This window comes from Podarcis pityusensis (genome assembly GCF_964106645.2).
Source record: "Podarcis pityusensis genome assembly, chromosome: 6".
Classification (NCBI taxonomy): Eukaryota; Metazoa; Chordata; class Lepidosauria; order Squamata; family Lacertidae; genus Podarcis; species Podarcis pityusensis.
The window spans coordinates 52,579,694-52,601,012 of NC_138030.1; the positions used below are offsets into that span (position 1 = coordinate 52,579,694).

The following is a 21,319-nucleotide window of genomic DNA, read 5'->3' on the forward strand; positions in this document are numbered from 1 at the left end:
TTCAAAATGTCCCTTGCTGCAAAATGCTCACGACCTGGAGAGGAGGGGTGGGGGAGCACAGAGAAGGCGTCTGAATCATACGTTCCCTGGAGGCAGCTTGCAGGGATGGGGATCCATTAATGCCTTAAATAAAATACAATGCGCAAAGTAAATTAAAATCTCAAATTCAGGCTCCAAAGACGCGCACATGCCGTTCAACTTACTACATCTCTTTTCTGTTCTACTAGCGTGCGACATGACATTTTGATTGTTGTTGTTTGTTTCAGCGTTTGGAAGGGGAGACTGCTATTGTGCTGAGAACATCCTAGGGAATACGCCCGTAATAAAACACCAGTCTGAAGGGGGAACTCAGGTCAAAATATCAGAAGAATGCAGAATTCTTAGTTCAAAAAAGAGAGAAAAAGACTGAAATATTATGAGATTGCTGGTGGCATAGCAATACATAAAACTTATTGGTGGAAACATGATTCCTTCAAAAACACGACTGTTTAAACTAGCCACCACCATGTTTAACTCAGTATTTTACTGGAATTTTGGTGCTTTCTTTTTTAGATTTCAGCACCGATGTCTATTTTCAGCACTATTTTCAGACTTTGATGAGCATCTAAGGAAAGGGGGTTGCACAGGTGTGAGACAGGTAGCCACCAGAAACACCAGCCTAGGTGCAATCAGTGTTTGTGTTGATTTGGCATCTTGGTAACATATATTTCTTCATGCAAGAGGCAGATGGCCACCAACCTGGATGGCTTTGAAAGAGGACTGGACAGATCCATGGAGGATAAGGCTGCTAGCTGGGTGGCCCAAGACATTTTGGCACCTGAGGCAAACCACAAAATGGCACCTCCTCCACCAGGGAATGTGGGATGAGTGAAGATCTACCTCAGGAACAAGGCAGGGGTATCAAATCAGCCTTACCTGATGGTTGAGGTGGGAATCAAAGGCTGAGGGGTGGGGAAATGGGTCCACTCTGAATCACACCAGTTGAGTGCAGAACCCAGGAGACCCCAGAGGGCAGCCCCCACCATTTCCTCCCTAGGAGTGGGAGGAGAACAAGCAGTGCCTCCTATTCCCCAAGAGGCCATTGTAGAGGCAGGACTGGAGGGCTGCTGAGGAAAAGGCAGACCCAGCTTCCAAGGAATGTGCTGCAGTCGTTGTTGCCACCATGGCAGGAGCAGCAGCGGGAAATGCATTCCTTGGCGGCTGGATCTGCTGCCCCGTGGATCCTGCTACCTGCCTTGGTTGCCTCAACTTGCCTTGTGGGTGGGTCAACCCTGGCTGCTAGCCCTGGTGGCTATGCTCTGACTCCCAGAGGCAGTAATTCTTCTGAATACCAGTTGCCAGAAACTGTGGGAGGGCAGAGTGCTCTTATGCTCTGGTTGGCCCCTATGAGGAGAAGAAGATGCTGGACTAGTGGGTCCATTGACCTGATACAGCAGGCACCTCTTCTGATCTTATGGAAGGGAACTTGCAAATGCTAAGGCTCCTAGGGACCTACAAAGAATTCACTGGTGTGACTTCTGCGGCTGTGTGTTAAGGCGTTGCTCTTTGGAACAGGGGTCCTAAGTTCTAGTTCCTTTCCCCTCCCAAATTACGGTTGCTGGCAGAAAAGCCAAAATATAAGTGCATTTCCCAGGCCTGGGACTCAATCTCACCTCCTATTTCCTATTCCACTGCTTGTCCCCACTGAGTTACCTAGGCTCTCTTGTGCCCTTAGCAAGGAGCTGTATCAGCACACACACACACACACACACACACACACACACACACGTCCCTTCTGTCCTTGGCAAGGAGATGTTGGCCACCCAGAGAAGTGGCCCAGGGAGCACGCTGATAGGCTCTTAGCCACTCTGAGCCAGAGTAGAAAGAGGCACAATTTTTGTGTGCCCAACCCCTCTTGGGCCAGCTTCAAAGAAGAGTTTGGATTTGATATCCCGCCTTTCACTCCCTTTAAGGAGTCTCAAAGCGGCTAACATTCTCCTTTCCCTTCCTCCCCCACAACAAACACTCTGTGAGGTGAGTGGGGCTGAGAGACTTCAAAGAAGTATGACTGGCCCGAGGTCACCCAGCAGGTGAATGTGGAGGAGCGGAGACGCGAACCCGGTTACCCAGATTACGAGACTACCGCTCTTAACCACTACACCACACTGGCTCTTCAAAGACATGCTTTAGCTTAAGGTGGCGTTGGAGCTGTAGCTCATACTTAGCAGTTCTCACATTTTGGGCTTGGGGATGAGATGAAGAAGTAAGAGTGAAAAGGAAAGGAAAAAAAAGAGGAGTGTGCCCACACGGGTAAGAACATTAAATATGGCTCTGCCTGTCAGGGCACAGTGGGAGTGTTTCACAGAGTTCTCTCTAGCAAACATACAGGAAAACTCTGAGAGCTTCAGCTCCTATCATGTGCCTATCTAGCAAACATTGAATTTTTGGTTTGACTGCCCTTGAATATTCCACACCCTTGGCAGGGGCCAACCTGGATTTACCTGCTCCTGGATTAACCAGCCATATTTCAAAGCTGTTTGCTTTGCCCTTGCAACGTGGCACCACACCATCCCTCTCCCTTACTACCTTCGCACAGACACTCAGTGCAAAAGTGTTGTGTGCAGTAGCCTAAGCTACATCTGTGCAGATTCCTTGCTACTACAGCAGGACTCCAACCTTTCTCCTGGGTCAACTACGGGTTCTACATACAAATCCTCCTGCCCATGACCAGGCACACCGACTGTTCCCAACAGCCTGCCTATGTCTTGTGTGGTGGAGGGGGCATTGGGTGGATTCTCTGACATCATTCTGACCTTCTGGCCATAGCCACATGCTGGCTGGGTGGTGCCTTGCTTGCATAGCCAATATGGTGAAATTAAAGCAGCGAGTGCTACTGCAATTGGTGGGTGGCAGCAGAGTTGCCAGGGAGATAGTGAGAGTAACTGTCGGTTTTGCTACATGAGTTTTTGTTTCTCCTGTCCTCGTGGTTTTGATTTTTTGCTGCTGGGAGAGCAGGTCACATGGGCGGACAGGAGAGGGTTAACGGAGTTGGAAGGGCTGCTTGAAATTTCTTTAATAGTCAGTGGCAAAGTTGTCAAGTTCTTTTTTTTTTGGTAAGGAAAATTACAGGTAAATGGCCCAAAATGACAAAGAAGCAGCTGGAGATTCCTCCGGAAGGTGAGAGCTATCTTGGCAAAAAGCGTACAGCTTTCTCTCCCTCTGCACCCCCACTCCCAGCTAAGGATGATGTAAGCAAGATCAGTGTCTGTGAGAGAAACAAAGACTGCAGTTTTGAAGAGGTCTGAGAAAGAGGCAAGAGGGCTAGATTTGAGCCCTGTTTTTCAAAGCTGTCTCTCTCTGGAGTTCTGATTTGGGACTGAAGATTGTGCTGCTGGAGTGTTTGCTACCATCTAAGCTCAATTTGTAAATAAATATAACAAAACACCACCCCATAAATCTCCAGTGATCTTTTCATCTGAAGGAAACCAAACCTGTGTGTAAGTACTGTACTGTAAGTAAGTACTGTGCCCCCGAAATTGGGGGAAAGTGGGGGTGCATGTAATGCTCGCCCTACCCTCTCTGAGGCTGAGTGGTGAGAACACCAGGGGTGCTGTGTTAACTCAGGCTCTGTTTCCTCAGGAACTAGAGACTTCAGGAGTTTTGTAGCATTTGCACTGATTTACAAACAAACAAGATGAGGATAGGTGGATGTTCACAGCATGAGAGACCTCAACAGGTGCCCCTAAATTCACTGTTCGCCATCAAATTCCTGCCAGCGCCATCACAATTTCCTACAGAGAGCAGCTCAGCTCTCTGCCGTTTGTTCCTCAGGATCAACTTGGTCTAACTCCAGAGCTGCAGATTTTGTATGCACGCACACACACTCTCTCTCACACACACCCTGGCCAGGAAAAGGACAAAGGGGTGAGTCATCTTCCCATCTTTCTGGCCCATACACAAATGTAGCAGACAAGCCGCAGGCAAAGATCTTGCAAAACCAGTTCCTTATACTGTTAATCTTGGATCTTTTACAGCCAGAGCCACTAGTTTGGAAGGGATCCTGTGAGGTCATTTAGACCAACCCCGTAACAACACCTCACTGGTGCAGTGCCAATACAGTGGATGCCTGGAATTGTGTTTGTGTGTGTGTGTGTGTGTGATAGGATTGATCTAAAATCAGAAGCAGAAAAGTGATGGTCCCCATCACTTTCCACAGAGATTTTTTTTTTAAACAATGGAAAGGCATTATTCATAAAATCTGGGTATTTGGCCAGATGTTCTGCAGTCTTTCTAGGTCAGTTCCAAACCATTCTTTCTCAACTTTTATTTGTGGTTAAAAGTATATTCACCAAAGCCTTTTCAGATTCCTCTGACTGGGGCTTTTACAGATAAGGGTCGTTGTTTACGGAAACATTAATATGCCCTGCGTGCTAAAATGATGTCTGCATCCTACTTGCATGTTTCCAATTTTGTGCAATCACATGGCTGCACAAACACCAATTATTGCTAGCTGAGCTACACTGGTCCTGAACTGCTTCCTTATTTTACCGTATTTCATCTGATTACAGCAAATAGGAAAAGGCTCGATGGCCTAGCTTCGTCCTGCCCTGGGGACAGCAGTTGTATAATAGCTGTTTGGCTCATGAAACATGCTTGCAGGTGAACGTGAAATATTTCCCCACCAATGAAAATGGCGGCAGCTACCAGCAAGGTACACTGGCCATGCCTTGTATCCTAGATGCAAGTCATTTAAGGAAAAATCAGCACCTTGAATTTGCGATATGGTTTCTGCGGTCAAATGCAGCTATTTATTTATTTAGAAATTTCATAAACCAACTGATTAAGGAAAAAACTATCCAAGTGGTGCAGAGAGAGAGAAAAATATGGCTAAAATCCACAAACCAAACAAAAAGCAAGGATGCATAAATTCATCATCACTGAAAACAAAGATAAAATAAATAACCCTTTGAACCACTTGCGATCTATTGAATCTCCAACTGTTATCAAGGGCAGCCCCACATGCAAGGCACAACGCTAGCCAGGCCAAGCGATTACCCAAGCATGCAAGGCAGCAGCCAAGTCCCGAGTCTCTGTGGCAGAAGATTAAAAAGACCAGTTTAATTTCAAATTCTCTCCCGAAAGGACACTTTTAAATGCCTCGGCTGGAAACACTTGTTTGACTCCCCTTACTGTTGGCGCTGGCGTCCTTCCTGCGTTCCAAAAAGAACAGAGATCAGAGCCACCGTGGAATTTTAGGAACTCTTTGGCTGAGAGGTGTGGGGAGAGCAAGAAGGGGCAGGGGGAGATGGCTCTGCTTTGAAGTAATTTAATGAGCAAGGCCAACTAATTGCTTTCTAATTAAGTCCTTTTTTTTCCTTTTCCTTTTTTGCTTGGGCAGAAGACACCCTTTGATTTCCTTTGGAGTAAGTAATGTGGGAGCAGAGATACACAATCCCAGTGCTGCACTCCCTTCAAGGGCAGGTCCAGGATGAAATGTAAAAAATTAATGGAGCGATTGGCTCTGGAAAAGTTTGGGGCAGGGAAAAGACTTATTTCCAATGTGGATTGTGTGGGTGGGTGGGTTTTGGTGGAATAAAGCATGGCCCATGCTAATGTGGGAGGTTGAGGGAAGCTGACACCAGACATTTAAGTGCAGAAGGCCAAAACAATGCATTAAGCAAAAGCGATTGTGTAACTATGGCTAAAACAGGCATAGGACAAAATATGTTGATCTGGATGAAAAGGGACTGCACAAATTTGCAGACCTGCATAACGTACGGTGCACATGCTGTTGCTGGACTATTTGTGGCCCGCCAGGGGAATTCCAGATACTCAGTATTTGCAGTATTTTCTCACCTCATTGTGAGAACATCGCTGTGAGCCAACAAAGTCTATGAAAAGCAGCAATAAGGCTGGGAGGCTACTTGAAACACTATGTCCATGTTGCTCTCCGCCTCCTGGGTACCAGATTTTCCAGTCTCCTGCAACCAGCCACACTGCACAACCTGCCAGTGTGGTGTAGTGGTTAAGAGCGGTAGTCACGTAATCTGGGGAACCGGGTTTGCGTCCCCGCTCCTCCACATGCAGCTGCTGGGTGACCTTGGGCTAGTCACACGTCTTTGAAGTCTCTCAGCCCCACTCACCTCACAGAGTGCTTGTTGTGGGGGAGGAAGGGAAAGGAGAATGTTAGCCGCTTTGAGACTCCTTAAAGGGAGTGAAAGGCGGGATATCAAATCCAAACTCTTCTTCTTCTTCTTCTGCCCACATTTAAGACCTGCTGAGGGCCAAACTAGGTAATAAATTAGTTCCATATTTCTACCCTGACAGGTACTGTTTGTTTCTTAACACAAATTGCCAGCTATCCCATTCTAGAAAGGCCAGGCCAAATGACATGTGCCAAGGCAAGTCATGTGTGCTGAAACATATAGAACTGCCCCAATTACACAGAAATAGGTGGGGATCTGAACAGGGCCAGCCTTACTACTGTATTAGGTGGAATGAGGCAACCACCTCAGGTACCAAATTCTGGGAAGCAGCATCCTCTTCTATTGGAAGATGAAGCTTTCTCTGCCACACAGAGGGTCCCACAGCCCCTGCTACCTTCAGGAACCTTGGGGGATGCCATCCTAGTGCCAGTGCTGAAGTAACATTCAACGGTCAGACGAGTCAACTTCTGCATGTGGAATTGGGTGGGTGGCCGCCGTCTTGTCCTTTGCATTAGTCTGGCCCTGGGTTTGACTAGCAGAAGGTGTGCATGGATGAGAAACACAGAACCTTCTCCCTGCCTGCCACTTAATTCACCTTGTTTCTCTTGTTTTCTTCACTAAAATTCTGATATTAGAACTTTTGCAGAGAGGGATTGTGGAGAATCAAGTTGCATGTGGAGGGCAGGGTTCAGGGCTGTCTCATCCACTTGCCCCCTTTTTTGCTATTCAAATTGTACCCAACCTTTCTTTCCACATGACTGGAGCAATTCCATGCTTGGATCACATGGAACTGCCATCATCATGTCTAGTTTGGCCCTCAGGAGCTGTGTTAAGAACTCTCATGAGAGAGCTGTGGATCACCCTGCCATAAACAACTTCCACTCCTGGGAAAGAGGTTTTGGTTACTTTTCCAGACCACAGTGGTTGGGCTCAGCCCTAGGCTAAAGGGTGAAACAATAGCCTGTGGTGCCAGCTATTCCAACAGAAGGGAAATCCCTGCCTTGTGTGCACTTCTTGTGTTACTCAAATTGGCTGAGCCAAAGAAGGGAGAGGGGGAGGGAGAAGAATAACCCAAAGCTTGTCTGAGTTCAGTCTGGCCTCTAGTACTCCCATTGTGAAAGCTTCACTTGAGACATGCCATGGCATGAAGCTCTCAATTCTCCAGAATTACCAAAGAAAAGAACCCCATAGTTCTACGGAAGTTTCACAACTTCTCTGCGTCAAGTGGGGGGGGGGGTAGGGAGAAGCGCATGACTGCATAAGATAACAAGAACAAAAAATAAAATAAAATCTGTAGCTAATCAACTTTGCCATCTTCCCTTTTAGAGAAATTACAGAACAGCAGCTCTGTCGTGGTAAAGTGCAGAAGCTTCTGTTCAGCATGTGGTCAAAAGGATGGCAGTACTTGGCTTACCATGCACTTCAGGGTTGGCTCCACATTTGAGAGGCTCTTAGGCAGTGAACTCTGGTAGTCACCCTCTTTGTTGGTAGACCCCTTTAGGTTTTCCTGGAGGCAGCAAGTGGCAGTGCTCTGGGAAGACCTACAACCAGAAATTAGGCCCCTGCTCTCCAGTTAACATGGCAAACCCACAGTCTTCTCAGGTTGGCTAAAGAAACCAGGGGTAGATTTGTCTGCTGGCTTGAATCATTGCCAGCTTTTCTTTCAGGAAACAAAAATGGTACCACGTTGCAAATGCTTCACACAGCATTTCCCTGTGCTCATTTGCTTTCATCTGACTGGATCTTTAATGGATATTGTGAAGGAATAGTTTTTCATCTTCCTTGGGAAGAGGATGGAGCCTTGTTATTACAATAATTAAGACAATTTTAGCAGGAAAATTCTGGACAAGGAAAAAAATTGTATCCAAATGTTGGCTTAGGTGCATATAAATACATTTGGATGTTGGAACCAGATTTTTAAAAGAATGTATTTTGGCTGGACCCAGCTGAAAGGATTCTGCCTTTGAAAGACCTTGGGAATGCAGGAGGAAAACTGCAGCTTTCGGTGGTATGGAACAAATTGTAACCATGTAAGCCAGTCCTACTGCTGGTCTGTGAAGTGAAGTTCTTCCCTCTCTCCTTCCACACAGGAATCGTGCATTGGATTGGTGGTGCTCCACAAAGGAACAGAATGAGGCTGCTGAGATTAAGAAAGTTTGGTGGGAGGGGAGAGGGAGATGGCAAAAAAGAATGATAATAATCCAGGACCGAATTTTTGTGTAACAGACCTGTAAACTAAGTTCTGGCACTGAAAGCAAATTTATGGGCTGAGCATATGCCTGAAACCTGCAACAGCAAGAGAACTAAACTCTTGCAACAGCTTCACATTACTAGATGTGTATTTGTCTTGACTCGGAGACACATACTGCAACTTGGAAGACAATCAGAGTTCAGTACTTTGCATGCATGCAGTTGTAGGGTTCCAGTTGGAATTCTCCTCCACCTTGCTGTAAGAACTTAAGGAACTCTGATTAGACACAGGCTGTGTACACATCATACATTTAAAGCACACACATCCCAATAATCCTGGGAACTGTAGTTTGTTATGAGTGCGGGGAATTGTAACTGTGTGGTGGGCAAACTACAGTTCCCAGAATTATTGTGGTGGTGGGGGATGGGTTTTAAATGTATGGTGTGTATTCAGTTGATGAGATACACTTTATTACCAACCACAGTCAGCACAAGGTGTGAAGCTGAAGTGACACTGTCCATTTCTGACAACATCACTGACCCAAGGGCGCTCTGCTAAGATGTTGGCCTTAGCTTCTACTTTCTCAGCTTTATGGAGCTTGAGTCAACATGCCTAAGCTCTGGCAGAGTTTTTCCAAAATAAGTAACATATAAGGTACACCTTTAAAATAGCTGTGCACTTACAGAACAAAGATGATATATGTCAAATTTGATTCTAATCTGTTGGCAGTAGTAATGATCACAAAATTACAACGGGCTGGAAGTGATACCCATTTGCCCGTAACTGGAAGGAAATGATCCAAAATAAGCAATCTGTAGGCAAAAAGCAGGCGTCTGCATGCTTACCAGATTCTGGATCCATTCCTGTTGATTGCAAATGGATGCTGGCATAGCACTCATGCTGTATTTCTGCATCTAGCACTTAGTATCATAAACAGAGTTTCTGTTTGCTGGATCAGGGCCACAGGCCCAGCACTGAGTAAAAGTTCTTGGCTCTGTCAGTTTTGACCACCAGCAGTCACCTGTTTAGAAAATGGAAGGAAGGAAGGAAGGAATCCAGGCTCCCCCTCCAACAGGTGAATTGCGCTGACAAAAGTAACAGCAGCAACCTTCTTTAGTTTGGTGGGCTCATGCATGTAGATTTTTATACAGAGCAGTGTGAGCTAGAACTGTCTATATCAATGCTTGATGGACAATACAGATGCATTTTTAGGAGATGGTTACCAGTAATGCATACAAAGTAAGTGGCAAACTGTCTCTTCTCATCATATTTTATGTGGGGATGTCATTTATCATACTGGGTCTAAGTTCCCGGTTTGTAAATTGGAGAATTATTTTTGGCATCTCTCAGGAGGCAGAACACATAAGATAGATGAAGACGAGGGTGCTTAGGAGGCTTGCTGCTTATAGGTCTACAGTAATAGAAAGTATCATTAAGCATTATTATTAGCTATTATTTTTATAGCATTCTTTTTAAAATGCATGCATTTTACAGGGGCTTTGGAATCAAGTAGCTAAGATTCTTCTGCTGATCACTGAAAAGTCAAAGTCTCCTCTTCTGAATTCTGCTTCTTTTAACTTTCACAGTTTCAAGTATTTGGCCTGAAGCTTCCAACAAATAATTCCAGTAAAATCTAAATCTAAACACAGAAACTTATTTATATATAGGGCCAAGGAGAAGAAGAGGAGGAGGAAGAGGAGGAGAATAAAAAAATGCCCCGCAAGAACTAAGAGGGGCTTCCAACTTGTCAAACTAAAAAAGGCCCCAGAGATTTTTCTATGCCCATATAAAGCCAAAAAAGGACTCGTTTGCAGTTAAAACCCTACCAGGCAGCTCAGCCAAAAAATTACAATAACACTTTCTTTCTAGGCCAGTATCACAGGGACTTGGCAGCCACTTGGGCTTCTGGCCTGGAGTAACATACACGGTCTGAGCTTATATCCTTTTCAGTGCTTGAGGCAGCAGCACCATGTCTCCTGGTGTGTCCGGACTACTAAGAATAGGAAGAATGTGAACTGGAATTTGGACAGGGCTCTTTACAGTTTCCAGTCTCCTTCTTAATTTCTCCCAATGCTATAAACTCCTGGCTGTCTCCAGCACAACAACATTGATGTTCAGCTGGCCGTTGGCTGTCACCACCACCACTGCTACCACTTATCAACATGCTCATGCACTAAGTTGGAGCACCCACCATGTATACAGGCAAGTTGAAAAACACAACACTGGTCTGAAGCCAACAACTGCACAGCCCAGCACCCAGCACAGAAGCTTCAGGCAGGGGAGTTACATTTAATAAATTGATTTTGCCTTTATTGGTTCTTTGTAGCACAGGAATTCTATTAAACTCGAATGGAACTGGAACGAGAGACATGCCTAGCCTCCACCTCGTTACTTTACTTTTGCCATCTCATTTCTTTGAAAGGGCAGGGATGATGCAATAAATGGAAACTGAATCAGGGCAGGAAAGTGTGGTGCAAATCTACATAATAGGTAAATCAGCCGTCAAAGCTTGCCAAGACTACCTCCTTTGTTCTTAGAACACACGCAAAAAGTTATCTAATCCACACCTGAAGGGAGCTATTTGGCACATTTTAAAAGAAATAATTGTCAACAGCGTCCAGTGCATTGGGACATGCTGCTTTTCCTGGTGGCAAAGGAAAATAAAGGGAATCTATGCACTGCCTCCTACAATGGAAAGCTCAGCACTTTCTTCTGCGGGGGGGGGGGGGGGGGAATAAATACCTTGTTGGGAGTTTGACCAGAGAAATGGCCAGAGGAGAAGTGGTGGAACAGCCCTCCTTCTCCTGCCATTATTCTGCTTAAACCTGCAACTTCCCAAGTTTGTTTTCCCCCTGCTTCTTTTTCTTTTACAAAGGTGGAAGAAGGATACATGTAATAGCATGTCCCAACTAGTTTGGACCTTAAGGTAAGCTCCTCCATATACTAACCCACAACCACATCTCATGCATTAACCCTTGCTGTTCAGAATATATTTCCCTATGAGTAGACGAGAGGTGGACCTACCCAGGCAGCCTGATAAACAGAACAACAAAACATTCTAGGAACAAACCTGGGAAGCTGCCTTATACCAAGCCAGACCATCTAACTCAGTATGGTCTGCATTGAGGGGCAGCGGCTCTCCAGGCAGGGCTCTCTTTCAACCCTACCTAGAGATGCTTTGGACGTGCGGCTTGCAGTGCAGATGCTCTATCACTGAGCTATAATTGTTTAAGAACTGAGCCAAGCTACGTGCTGGAAAGAAGGGCAATCCTCATTCAGCCCCCCCCCCCCAAGAAAAACACAGCATTCCTACTACTGAATCTGTTAAAGCCCCTCCCCATCTCATTTCATTAGCAGCATGAACTCTGTACAGGACAGGCCTAGATCTCATTTTGATTTATCTGCCAAATCCACATTATCAGTTGGCTTGGGATGGGGTGACTTTAATACAAGTCAGCATTAGAGTTGCACATTTTAACTGGCAGATCAATCAACTCAAGCTTTAGTTGAATGATCAGTGGGAGCTAACTTTAACTAGTGGTTCTGAAAACTAAAGCTCTTTGGTTTATTTTTTTATGTTACTTTTGTTTTGGTGTTTTATTGCAATTATGGGTTTCAAAACATTAAGACTGTATTTCCTTCTTAACAATGAGTGGTGATTTTTGTTTATTAGATTGTAAATTATCTTATGCTGTATTACATCAAGTAGATTGCAATTTATCTTACATGACATTAAATAAAATATACCTATACTGTGCTTTATGCCATTTTATTTAAATGCAACTGATTAATTAATAAGCTAATCCATTAAAAGGCAGGTGATCAATAAATTAAAACACCTTCATCAAACCACATCCTTACTGCAGCCAGAGACTAAAAACCACTAGTGAGAGTGTTGCTGCCTCAATCACAACAGCCCTCACTGATCCATGAGTACAAGAGCACAACAGGCTTCCACACATTAATTCAAATTATCACAGCAATATTTAAAGAGAGAAACGTATAAAGTTATAACACTACTATCCAACTGCAGCTCCTTTGAAAATAAAATAGGATTGAGTCCGATGCATCTAGTCAGGCAGCTTTCCCTTGATTTCCTGAAATGTGTGACACAACAGAACTCTGGAATATGAAGCTTTTAAAATGGTAGAAAGGAAATAGCAGGCATTTACCTTGAACTATGTAAAGTAATTCACTGTAAGTTGCTGGGTGAATCACGGGGCAAGGGAGCTCCTGAAGGTAGTGCCTGAGCATTTCACCTAATGTCTGCCCATCAAACTGGTCCAGATCAACAGATCCCAAGTCTGGAAGAAGAAAAGCAGGGGAGGTTATCCTACAGAGTGCCCTTGCAACTGGGGGTAGGGAGGAAATTGAGCTGTTTGTACAGAAGGAACCTAGCTTTGGATTGCAAATCCTGATGTCGGAGAACAACATGAACCGTATACCAAGAATGCCTTTTTCTGCATTCATTTTGAATTTACTCATCAAGAGCTTCTGTACTGGGCTGCTTCTTGGATACTAAGAGATCTGAAAAGCACTGAAGGATGTGAAGGACTTCTAATATCCTGCACTTTCTGGAGGAAAATGCTGAAACAAGCATCCTATTCAGTATACCACTAATTCATATAAAGGGACACAATATATCTCAATTTAAAAGGTGGGGTGTGTGTGTCCCATTTTGAACACAGTGCTTATTTTGACTTACCAGAATGGAAGGAAACAAAAGTCTCCCCAACTAGTATAAAACTAGAAAATTATCACTTTCCAGTCTATCATAAGTCACAAAAGTAGAGGATTATTATGTGTAACAAAACATAATTCACCAACAACTGGAAAAAGTGTTATTTTACAGCTGCACATATACTTTTTCTTGGTATACACATACACAGAGATGCAAATGTCATATAAATCACTGAATCTGCTTTCTAAAAAAGCTTGACTTTAAACTCTATATTTGAGTTCTTGCAAACACAGAGTACAATCCATCTTGGATTGTCAGGTTCTGGTCCTCAGATTTGGGATTGTAGCCTTAAAGACCAAGGATGGTCCCAGCAGGACCAAGGCTGTAGTCACCTGATAGGGGTGTGTGTGTGTGTTTGTGTGTTGTCTCAAGTATCTCTTTCTAGCTACTCTCCGGTCCAAAATGCTAATTGCCCTGCTTCCATTGTGTTTTCAAACAAATTTATGATGCTTATGTCTACCTCTCGGTTGATCACCCAAACAGAGAGAATAAAGAAGAGCATAATGGGAAAAGGGGAAGGAGCTGAATTTTAGAATGAAGAGAATGGGAATGGGAAACAAAAAACAGAGTATTCTCTTGATTCTGCCTCTCATCCTGATATATAGAGACATGGGAAGCTGCCTTACACCAGCTCAGACCATTTGTCCATCCTGATCAGAATTGACTGAGCTGCTCACTGGGGTCTCTGGCAGAGGTTTAGAGATGCCAGCCAAACAACCTGGGTCCCTTCGCATGAAGAGCACGTGCTCTGCCACTGAGCCATGGTCCCTCCCTACTTTTCCTGGAGATGCTGCAAAGGAGAGTAAAACTGTAAAACTCAGGATCAAAGCATAAGATGACCTGGCAACTCTAATTTCAGCAAACTAATGTTACTTTAAATCTAATAGGCACCATCTATAGAATGAAAAACATGCTTAAGTTTCTACCATCAAAGATTGGTGGCATTTAAAAGTTGTTATCTTTGGCTGGGTTGTGCCCAGAACATTTTTGGCAAGGAGCGGGAGTGATGGTGTGGGTAAGGAGATGGTGTGGGTACTAGAGATGTGTGGAGAGCGGGATACATCATGGCAACCATGAAGAAGAAACAAGAAGCCATTCAGCAGAAGCTCTACCCACTGAAATCTTTTGTAGAGATGCTCGCTTGAGCAATATACCCATCTTATTTTTGCAACCATATATGCCTTAATAATGAGAAGTGAGTTTTCATTTGGGAATCAACACCAGCTGTCAGACTGTATGCTGAGTCCATGAAATAAACAGCACGAGCAATTACAAAAGGACAAATGACTCCTCCTATTTCCGATGATTGTAATATGCCCCTGTAAAATAATGGCTCATTTTTCTTTTTCTTTTCTTTTTTTTAAATGATATTTATTGAAATTTTTTTTTTAAATTACAGAAAAAGACAAAGCAGAGAAAGAAAAAAGAAAAGAAAAAAAACAAGCCACATCCAACAATACAAATTCAAAAAACAAAAATATACCACAAACAGATAAAAATAAAACCATCATTCTCAAATCTTCAACTTTCATTACCTTCTTTCTTTGACCTCCTCCTCCTCCCTTTTTTTGTATCCCAGTTAATAATTATCGCAGCAAATCCTTTCCATATTTCATAATATTCTGTCATTACATTACCTTAATCTATTTTCATCTTATCTTATAAAAAACCTTAAAACTTAAAACTTAAATCTTATTTTTACCCACTTCTCATAACCATAATATTCTTGCCTAATTCTTTAAATATTTTTGCTAGAGCCAAGTAATTTCGTTCCAACATTTTTCTAACAGTCATCAATTTTATAAAACAATCCTAGTGATAAAAAAAAGAAATAGAATCAATCCAATCTTCATCCAGCGTCCCCTCCTCCTGGTCCCAGGTTTTGTCAGTCCTTTTTATCCCATCGATCTAGCACATTAACCTGGTAACCTTATATCCGAGGCCCTTAAGTCACTTCCGCAGCTCTTCTTCATATTCACCTTTCACTCGTGGGAACTCCAGCTTGGTAATGTTTTTGACCCTTTTCAACAAATCAGCCCCTTTTCCATAGTCCAGACTAAACTCCATGTGGTATTTAAAAACATGTTTCAGAATCCCTCCAAAATTAAGAGCCCCCACAGCTCCAAACATCTCACGGCCCATTGCCAGACTCGGAAAGTCCAAACATCCCTGCATAGGGGGGTCTATCCAACCCCCCATTTCCAAACCAATCCAAACTTTATCTTTCCTAATCTGGCTTTTTCCAAGTTCATTTGTCAAATCCAAAAGCTCATGTTCCTGCTGGGCCGCAGCTCCCTCCATCTCTGGCACCCAAGATTCTGCAACATCCTCTTCTCTCATCTGTTCTGTCAGGGCACACTCCTGATTTAATTCCTGGGTGGGCTCCATATAGTTTCCCACTGCCTGTTCAAAAATTCTGACTGCATTAGTCATCAAATCCGTCTTCTCAGTTAACTGTTCCAGTAGAGCATTTGTTTTACAGAGAGCACACAACAGAGCTTCTGAATACATTGTCCTACAAGGTCACAAGCCTATTCCCACGATTGTAATCTCTGACAGCTGCAAGCTCCCTGGAATTAGTTACAGTTTCCCAGTCTCCCTCTAGGGGGAAAACTTCTAATTGTTCTTGCAACAAAGTTTCTTTTTTGAGATATTTTGTCAATATTTGTTCCTTTAAAATGCGAAAGGAAACAGTGTAATCACTATGTTTCTCTTCTTTTAGCTATCTGTCAAAAACGTTTGTCTCTGGTCAATGAGCTTCAAACGTCAGTCCTGACACCCCGCTCCAGGATCAGGACGGTGGAAAGTTACTTTACTTTAAACTCACTTCTGCAGGTTTAAACAGTCCGAAAAAGATCCCCCTTCTTCTCCTGCTGCCGAAGGGGGGTTCAAGGATTTTAAATGATGAAAGCCAATCCTTTAGAAGCGATTTTCTGAGCTCTAGTTTACGTTGTCTTTGCTTTATTCTGTCTACAAAGAAACGGAAGGCTGACTTCCTGTTTAGACCTTCCCGTTTCAGTACCAAATTGAAGTAAATTTTTAAGTCCAATTCCTTTCTGCTCGCAAGTCCTTATTTAAAGTCCAATTGTTCAAAGTTTAAGTACTCACGGGTGCTTATCTTAGAAGCCAAATTGTCCCAGGAAAAAGGCAGCGCTCTCCGGCAACGGCTATGCGGCTTCGCTCCACAGAAATAGCAGTTGACTCACAGCACCGCGCCACTTCCCCCTCTTCACTTCGGAGCCCGTTAGTGGGTTCCTTTGCGGGTTGGGGGGGCGCTAAGGGTGCCCGCCAAGTCCCATGGTCACAGGCTTCATCCGCCTGTGATTTTTAAAAGGGTCCCCGCTTCGCCGTAGCGGAAAAGACCCGTTTCGCGCGGAGCTAGTCCCTCCAGTTCAGAGGGAGTCCGCCATTGCCGATGGCGCCACCCCGGAAGTCCCCAATGGCTCATTTTTCAATACAAATTCATTCACTCTCAAATTTTATAGCAAATTTCAGGTGGTCGCTTGTAATTAGGTTGCTAATTATAATTAACCATCATTCATTAACGTTGCCTCCACTTATTTTTGGGAATTCACCACAGAAACCATTTCTTATCTATCATATACAGTGGTACCTCGGGTTAAGAACTTAATTCGTTCCAGAAGTCCGTTCTTAACCTGAAACTATTCTTAACCTGAAGAACCAGTTTAGCTAATGGGGCCTCCTGCTGCTGCCGCACTGCTGGAGCACGATTTCTGTTCTCATCCTGAAGCAAAGTTCTTAACCCGAGGTACTATTTTTGGGTAGCGGAGTCTGTAACCTGAAGCGTATGTAACCCGAGGTACACTGTATTACTGAAAACAGGAAGGGGCCATTTCCAAGATATCAAAATTTGTGAAAAGCAATTTTGGGATATATATATATTAAAAGGATTGTATCAACAAAGACTGGCTCTTTTTCCTTAGAGAGGAGCCTATAATTTGCCCCAAAATAAGAACTGACAATTAGAAATGGCAAGTGACCACAAACCATGGGGACACCTAATTATATCCCCTGTGTCCTACATGTCACCCCTTGGAAAAGGGGTGTGACGCAAAACTCAGCCTCAAGGCCACTAGTTCTGTGGAACCATTTATGTGTCTAAGCCACTGCATACCGCCCATGCAGAGAGATTTCCATTCCAATGATCTCCACAGATGTTTAGAGCCTTTTGACACAATCACCCTACCCCTAGAATGCCAGAAGCACATTTTAACCATTGCACAATAGTCCTGGGGAAGCAATGTGACCCACCAGCCTGATTGCTAAAGTTTGTCTAGCTTGCTGTAACAGGCTTCCAATTTCTAAGAGTGCCCAGAACTTTACTTTGAGGTCACACTCTAAGTTTATAGATATTTCTCTTCTTCACTGCAAAAGATCATTCATCCCCATCCTAGTTTCTATTTGTTGCTTAAATCAGCCTAGAAAGTATTGTGAATATTAGACAAATTTCCTCGTTCCTGCCAAAGGATCCCATGGAGGGTGTCAAGTAACCACTGCCCTTTCTGGTTCTACCTGATCACTCCACAGTTTAGGGTAAGTTGCTGTGGGCAGATTTTTCAATTAGGACCTCCCTCCTTCTTGCTAACTAGAGTCAAGTGCAAAGTGGTGGTTTGCGGGGGAGGAGCCAGTTACTTACTGTACCCCATGAGGCATATCCCAAGATAACTGCATAAAACCACACACACAGCCAAATCTCTGTGTGAGTTACCACTAGGGTTTCTAATAGCATAATGTATCTGGGGAAGAGTTTTTGTTGTGTGTCTCCTAAAGTTAAGCAACTAGAAGTCAGAAATTTTTGGTAGTCTGCTCAAAATCATCTAGCGATGTAACATCTTGGTTCAAAGTACACTTCATTTGCAGGGAAACAAAGGAATTCTTAAATTAGCATAGTTTCTCTTCTCTGATGGGCTTTTCACAATTCTCTTCTCATAAAACTTCTGGGAAGGCTTGTAGCTAACTTTTGGTCCAAATCACTGTGGGTGATGAACACCCTTTGCTGACCTACTCCTTAAAAAACCAGGACTCTGGCTTCTCATATGTTGACCCAGCTTGTGTCCTATGTGTTGCTATAATAATGGAATCGACTTCTTTATTCTGCTTCATTTGTTATCTCAGAGAACACGTACTGGCATATTTGCCTCTGCAAACTTTATAAAATGATGTGATAAGAATCTGGAACAAACAAACTTCACTTAACACTGTGCAACTGATCTCAACACGGTTGCTGCTGCCCTGCATTTCAGATCCCTTCTGGTGTTCCCTAGAACTGCTTCCTTCTTTGGACCTGCTCATGAGACACTTTGGTTTCTAATATCAATAAAGCTGAAGCAGATGAGAGCTGATGGCCTGCATTTGATGTCCCAAACATGGCTCTGAAAAATGGATGCTTAAAAAAATCTAGTACCCTATAATTACAGATACACGTCCCTTGCTTCTTTCTACCGTTTGATAACACAGTTGATCTCTTCGTTAGATTTTTAATAGTCTTTGTTTATTTTTGTTTGCATCTCACATTATATTGATTTCCAAAACTAAACTTTTTATATTAAAAAAATGTATTATTGTGCTGATGTTTTTAAGCCAAGGATAGAGAAGCTGTGGCCCTCCAAGTATTATTGGACTCCCATGAGCCCCAACCAGCACAGTCAGTCATCGGGGATGATGGTTGCAGTCTAGCAATATGTGGGGAACCCCAGGTTCTCTATCCCTCATTTAAGTCATTTGTGCCAACCTATGTTTAAATGCTCCATTATAAACACTTCTGGCACCCAGATTTTCATAGGAAAACTGAGGCACCTCCAAATGCCTAAAGGCAGCTAGTATTAATTTTAAAATAAGATGCCAGTATAACTGGTTCCTTATCTTTTGCTGTGCACACCTTTCAGCAAAAGGACATGAGGGTTTTCTCTTGGGTTAGCATCAGTAGCTAATCTCTCATTATGTCACCGATAGCATACAATGGATGATTGTGAAATATTAATAATAATAATCTGCAGTGGGAAATCTAGCAACCAAATCTCAAAACTCCTGTTTAAGAATGGCCAGCACTGCTTCACTTTCAAGATCTTGCATACAAATCACCTTATTTTGAATCTTCCTGGTTTGGGAATCAGAGGCTGCAGCTCAGCATTATTCTCGTCCCCCCTTTTTCCAGGCCTAAAGATACTTCCCATGGAAAGGGACTGAAGGAAGAACTGTGGCTCTTACTGCTGATTTCTTTGGCCATATTTAGAAAGGACTCTGTCCATTTCCTTGAGGCTGACTGTTTGGTTGTACTTTAATAAGCTGGATCACCTGCGTGGAAAGTACAGGGAAGCGCTGGGGTCAGAGGAAGGCTGAGGACAGCAAATCCTGACTTTGGTATAGATGAAGTCTTCTGACGGTGGAACTAATTTGCTCATGTTCCCCTGTGGGCTGCCAAAGTAAAATTTGGACAACAGCTTCAGTATTCCATTCTGAATGGTAGCTGGTTAAATGCGTTGGGGCTGAAGAAGAAAAAGTCAGCGTTTCTAAGTGCCTAAAAAGGTTTGCTGCCCCACCCCTTCAGACAGTGCTGAACAGAAAGGGGGAAGAAAATATCCCGGACTAGGGATGGATCGAGCCATCAATTTCAGATACTTCTGTTTCTTATTTTTCCAATCTTAAATTCAGGTCTCCTCATTTCTGAAGCAATCCACAATTTTTAAAAATCATTATGAAGATTCGCCAGCTTTTTAGTGTGAATTTTTGCTAGAAATATGTTTTCGTCTGCAGTTTTGAATAATGTACATATTTTTGCAAGCAATTTCTCCTAATAAAATCTATTTCTGTATGTTATTTCACCAATGTATTCATTTTTATGCAGACTTTTACCTTATACAAGCATCGGTTCACGGAGAAATGCATTGCAAAATTTGAAATTGAAAGTCTGAATTTCGAAGGACGGCTGTGTTTCAGTTCTCATATTGCTTCGTTAAGCGCAAATTTGATAGATTTGCCTTTAAATGTGAACTGAACCCATTTTCCTCCCATCCCTACCCCAGACTGAATCTGCAGCAGTAAAACCTCTAACCCAGCAGCTGGATACATCACCTTATAGTCTAGGGTTCCCGCAAGTGTGACCACGAACCTCATTGCAGTCTCCTTGGGAAAACAGCAAACTTTGGCAGGCTTTTTTTCTCTTCATAGACCGTGAGAAAGCTTGCAGCAGAGTCACGTCGGGGATACTGGCCTGCCCTGGCCAAGTATGGCACAGATTAAGCAATGTGGCTTTGCTTTTGAGCTGTTTTCCCAGAAGCAAAATACAGAAGTCTGGAAGTGGGTATGAAACAACAAAACAAGAAGCATCGTGTTTACGTGTTATACTAGACAAAAAGGCCAGAACAGTAGTTCACAGAGAAATTCTGTGTGTGCATGAGGTGAAGTAATGTCCTTCACATTTTGTGAAGGCTAATCCCCTACTCTTCAACTTAAGTTAAGGGTTGCTACTGCTACCTGCATACCTGACCAACAGAACTACAATCTCACTACAGTAGTACCTCTGGTTAAGAACTTAATTCATTCCAGAGGTCTGTTCTTAACCTGAGGTACCACTTTAGCTAATGGGGCCTCCCGCTGCCGTCGCGCCATTTCTGTTCTCATCCTGAAGTAAAGTTCTTAACCCAAGGTACTATTTTCGGGTTAGCGGAGTCCGTAACCTGAAGCGTTTGTAACCCGAAGCGTTTGTAACCCGAGGTACCACTGTACAATGGTACCTCAGTTTAAGAACAGCCCTGTTTACGAACTATTTGGTTTACAAACTCCACAAAACCGGAAGTAGTGTCCCAGTTTGCAAACTTTACCTCGGTCTAAGAATGGAAGCCGAACAGTGGAAGGGCACCGACGGTGGAAGGCCTCATTAGGGAAAGCGCACCTTGGTTTAAGAACGGTTTCAGTTTAAGAACAGACTTCCAGAATGGATTAAGTTCGTAAACCGAGGTACCACGGTACTGAGATACAGAAACATGTCAACTCATCCATACTAGCAGTCATTCCTTGAGGTTAGCTGTTCATCTGAATCCACCCATGGTCTATCAAGGCTTCTAAAGAGAAAAGCTGGGGCAAGGTAGTATTTCTGCCCCCCCCCCCAAGATATATCCCAACGTGTAATATGGGACAATGCAGTACCTCCCCTAGACAGCATCTTCATTGCCATCATGTTTG

At 43.5% G+C, this 21,319-nt stretch overlaps 1 protein-coding gene across 3 annotated transcripts in view; it reads right to left on the reverse strand.

The window, feature by feature from the left end:
• The window catches only part of LOC308479038 (phosphatidylinositol 3-kinase regulatory subunit gamma), a 263,420-nt gene that overhangs the window by 177,089 nt on the left and 65,012 nt on the right, over positions 1–21,319 (reverse strand). For 2 of the 3 annotated variants that reach the window (XM_081009375.1, XM_081009373.1), the window contains exon 5: positions 12,549–12,680. The exons of the other annotated variant lie outside the window; for it this stretch is intronic. In XM_081009375.1, coding sequence (XP_080865501.1) covers positions 12,549–12,680 — 132 coding nt within the window. The remainder of the gene's footprint in view (positions 1–12,548; positions 12,681–21,319) is intronic. 3 annotated transcript variants of the gene reach the window in all.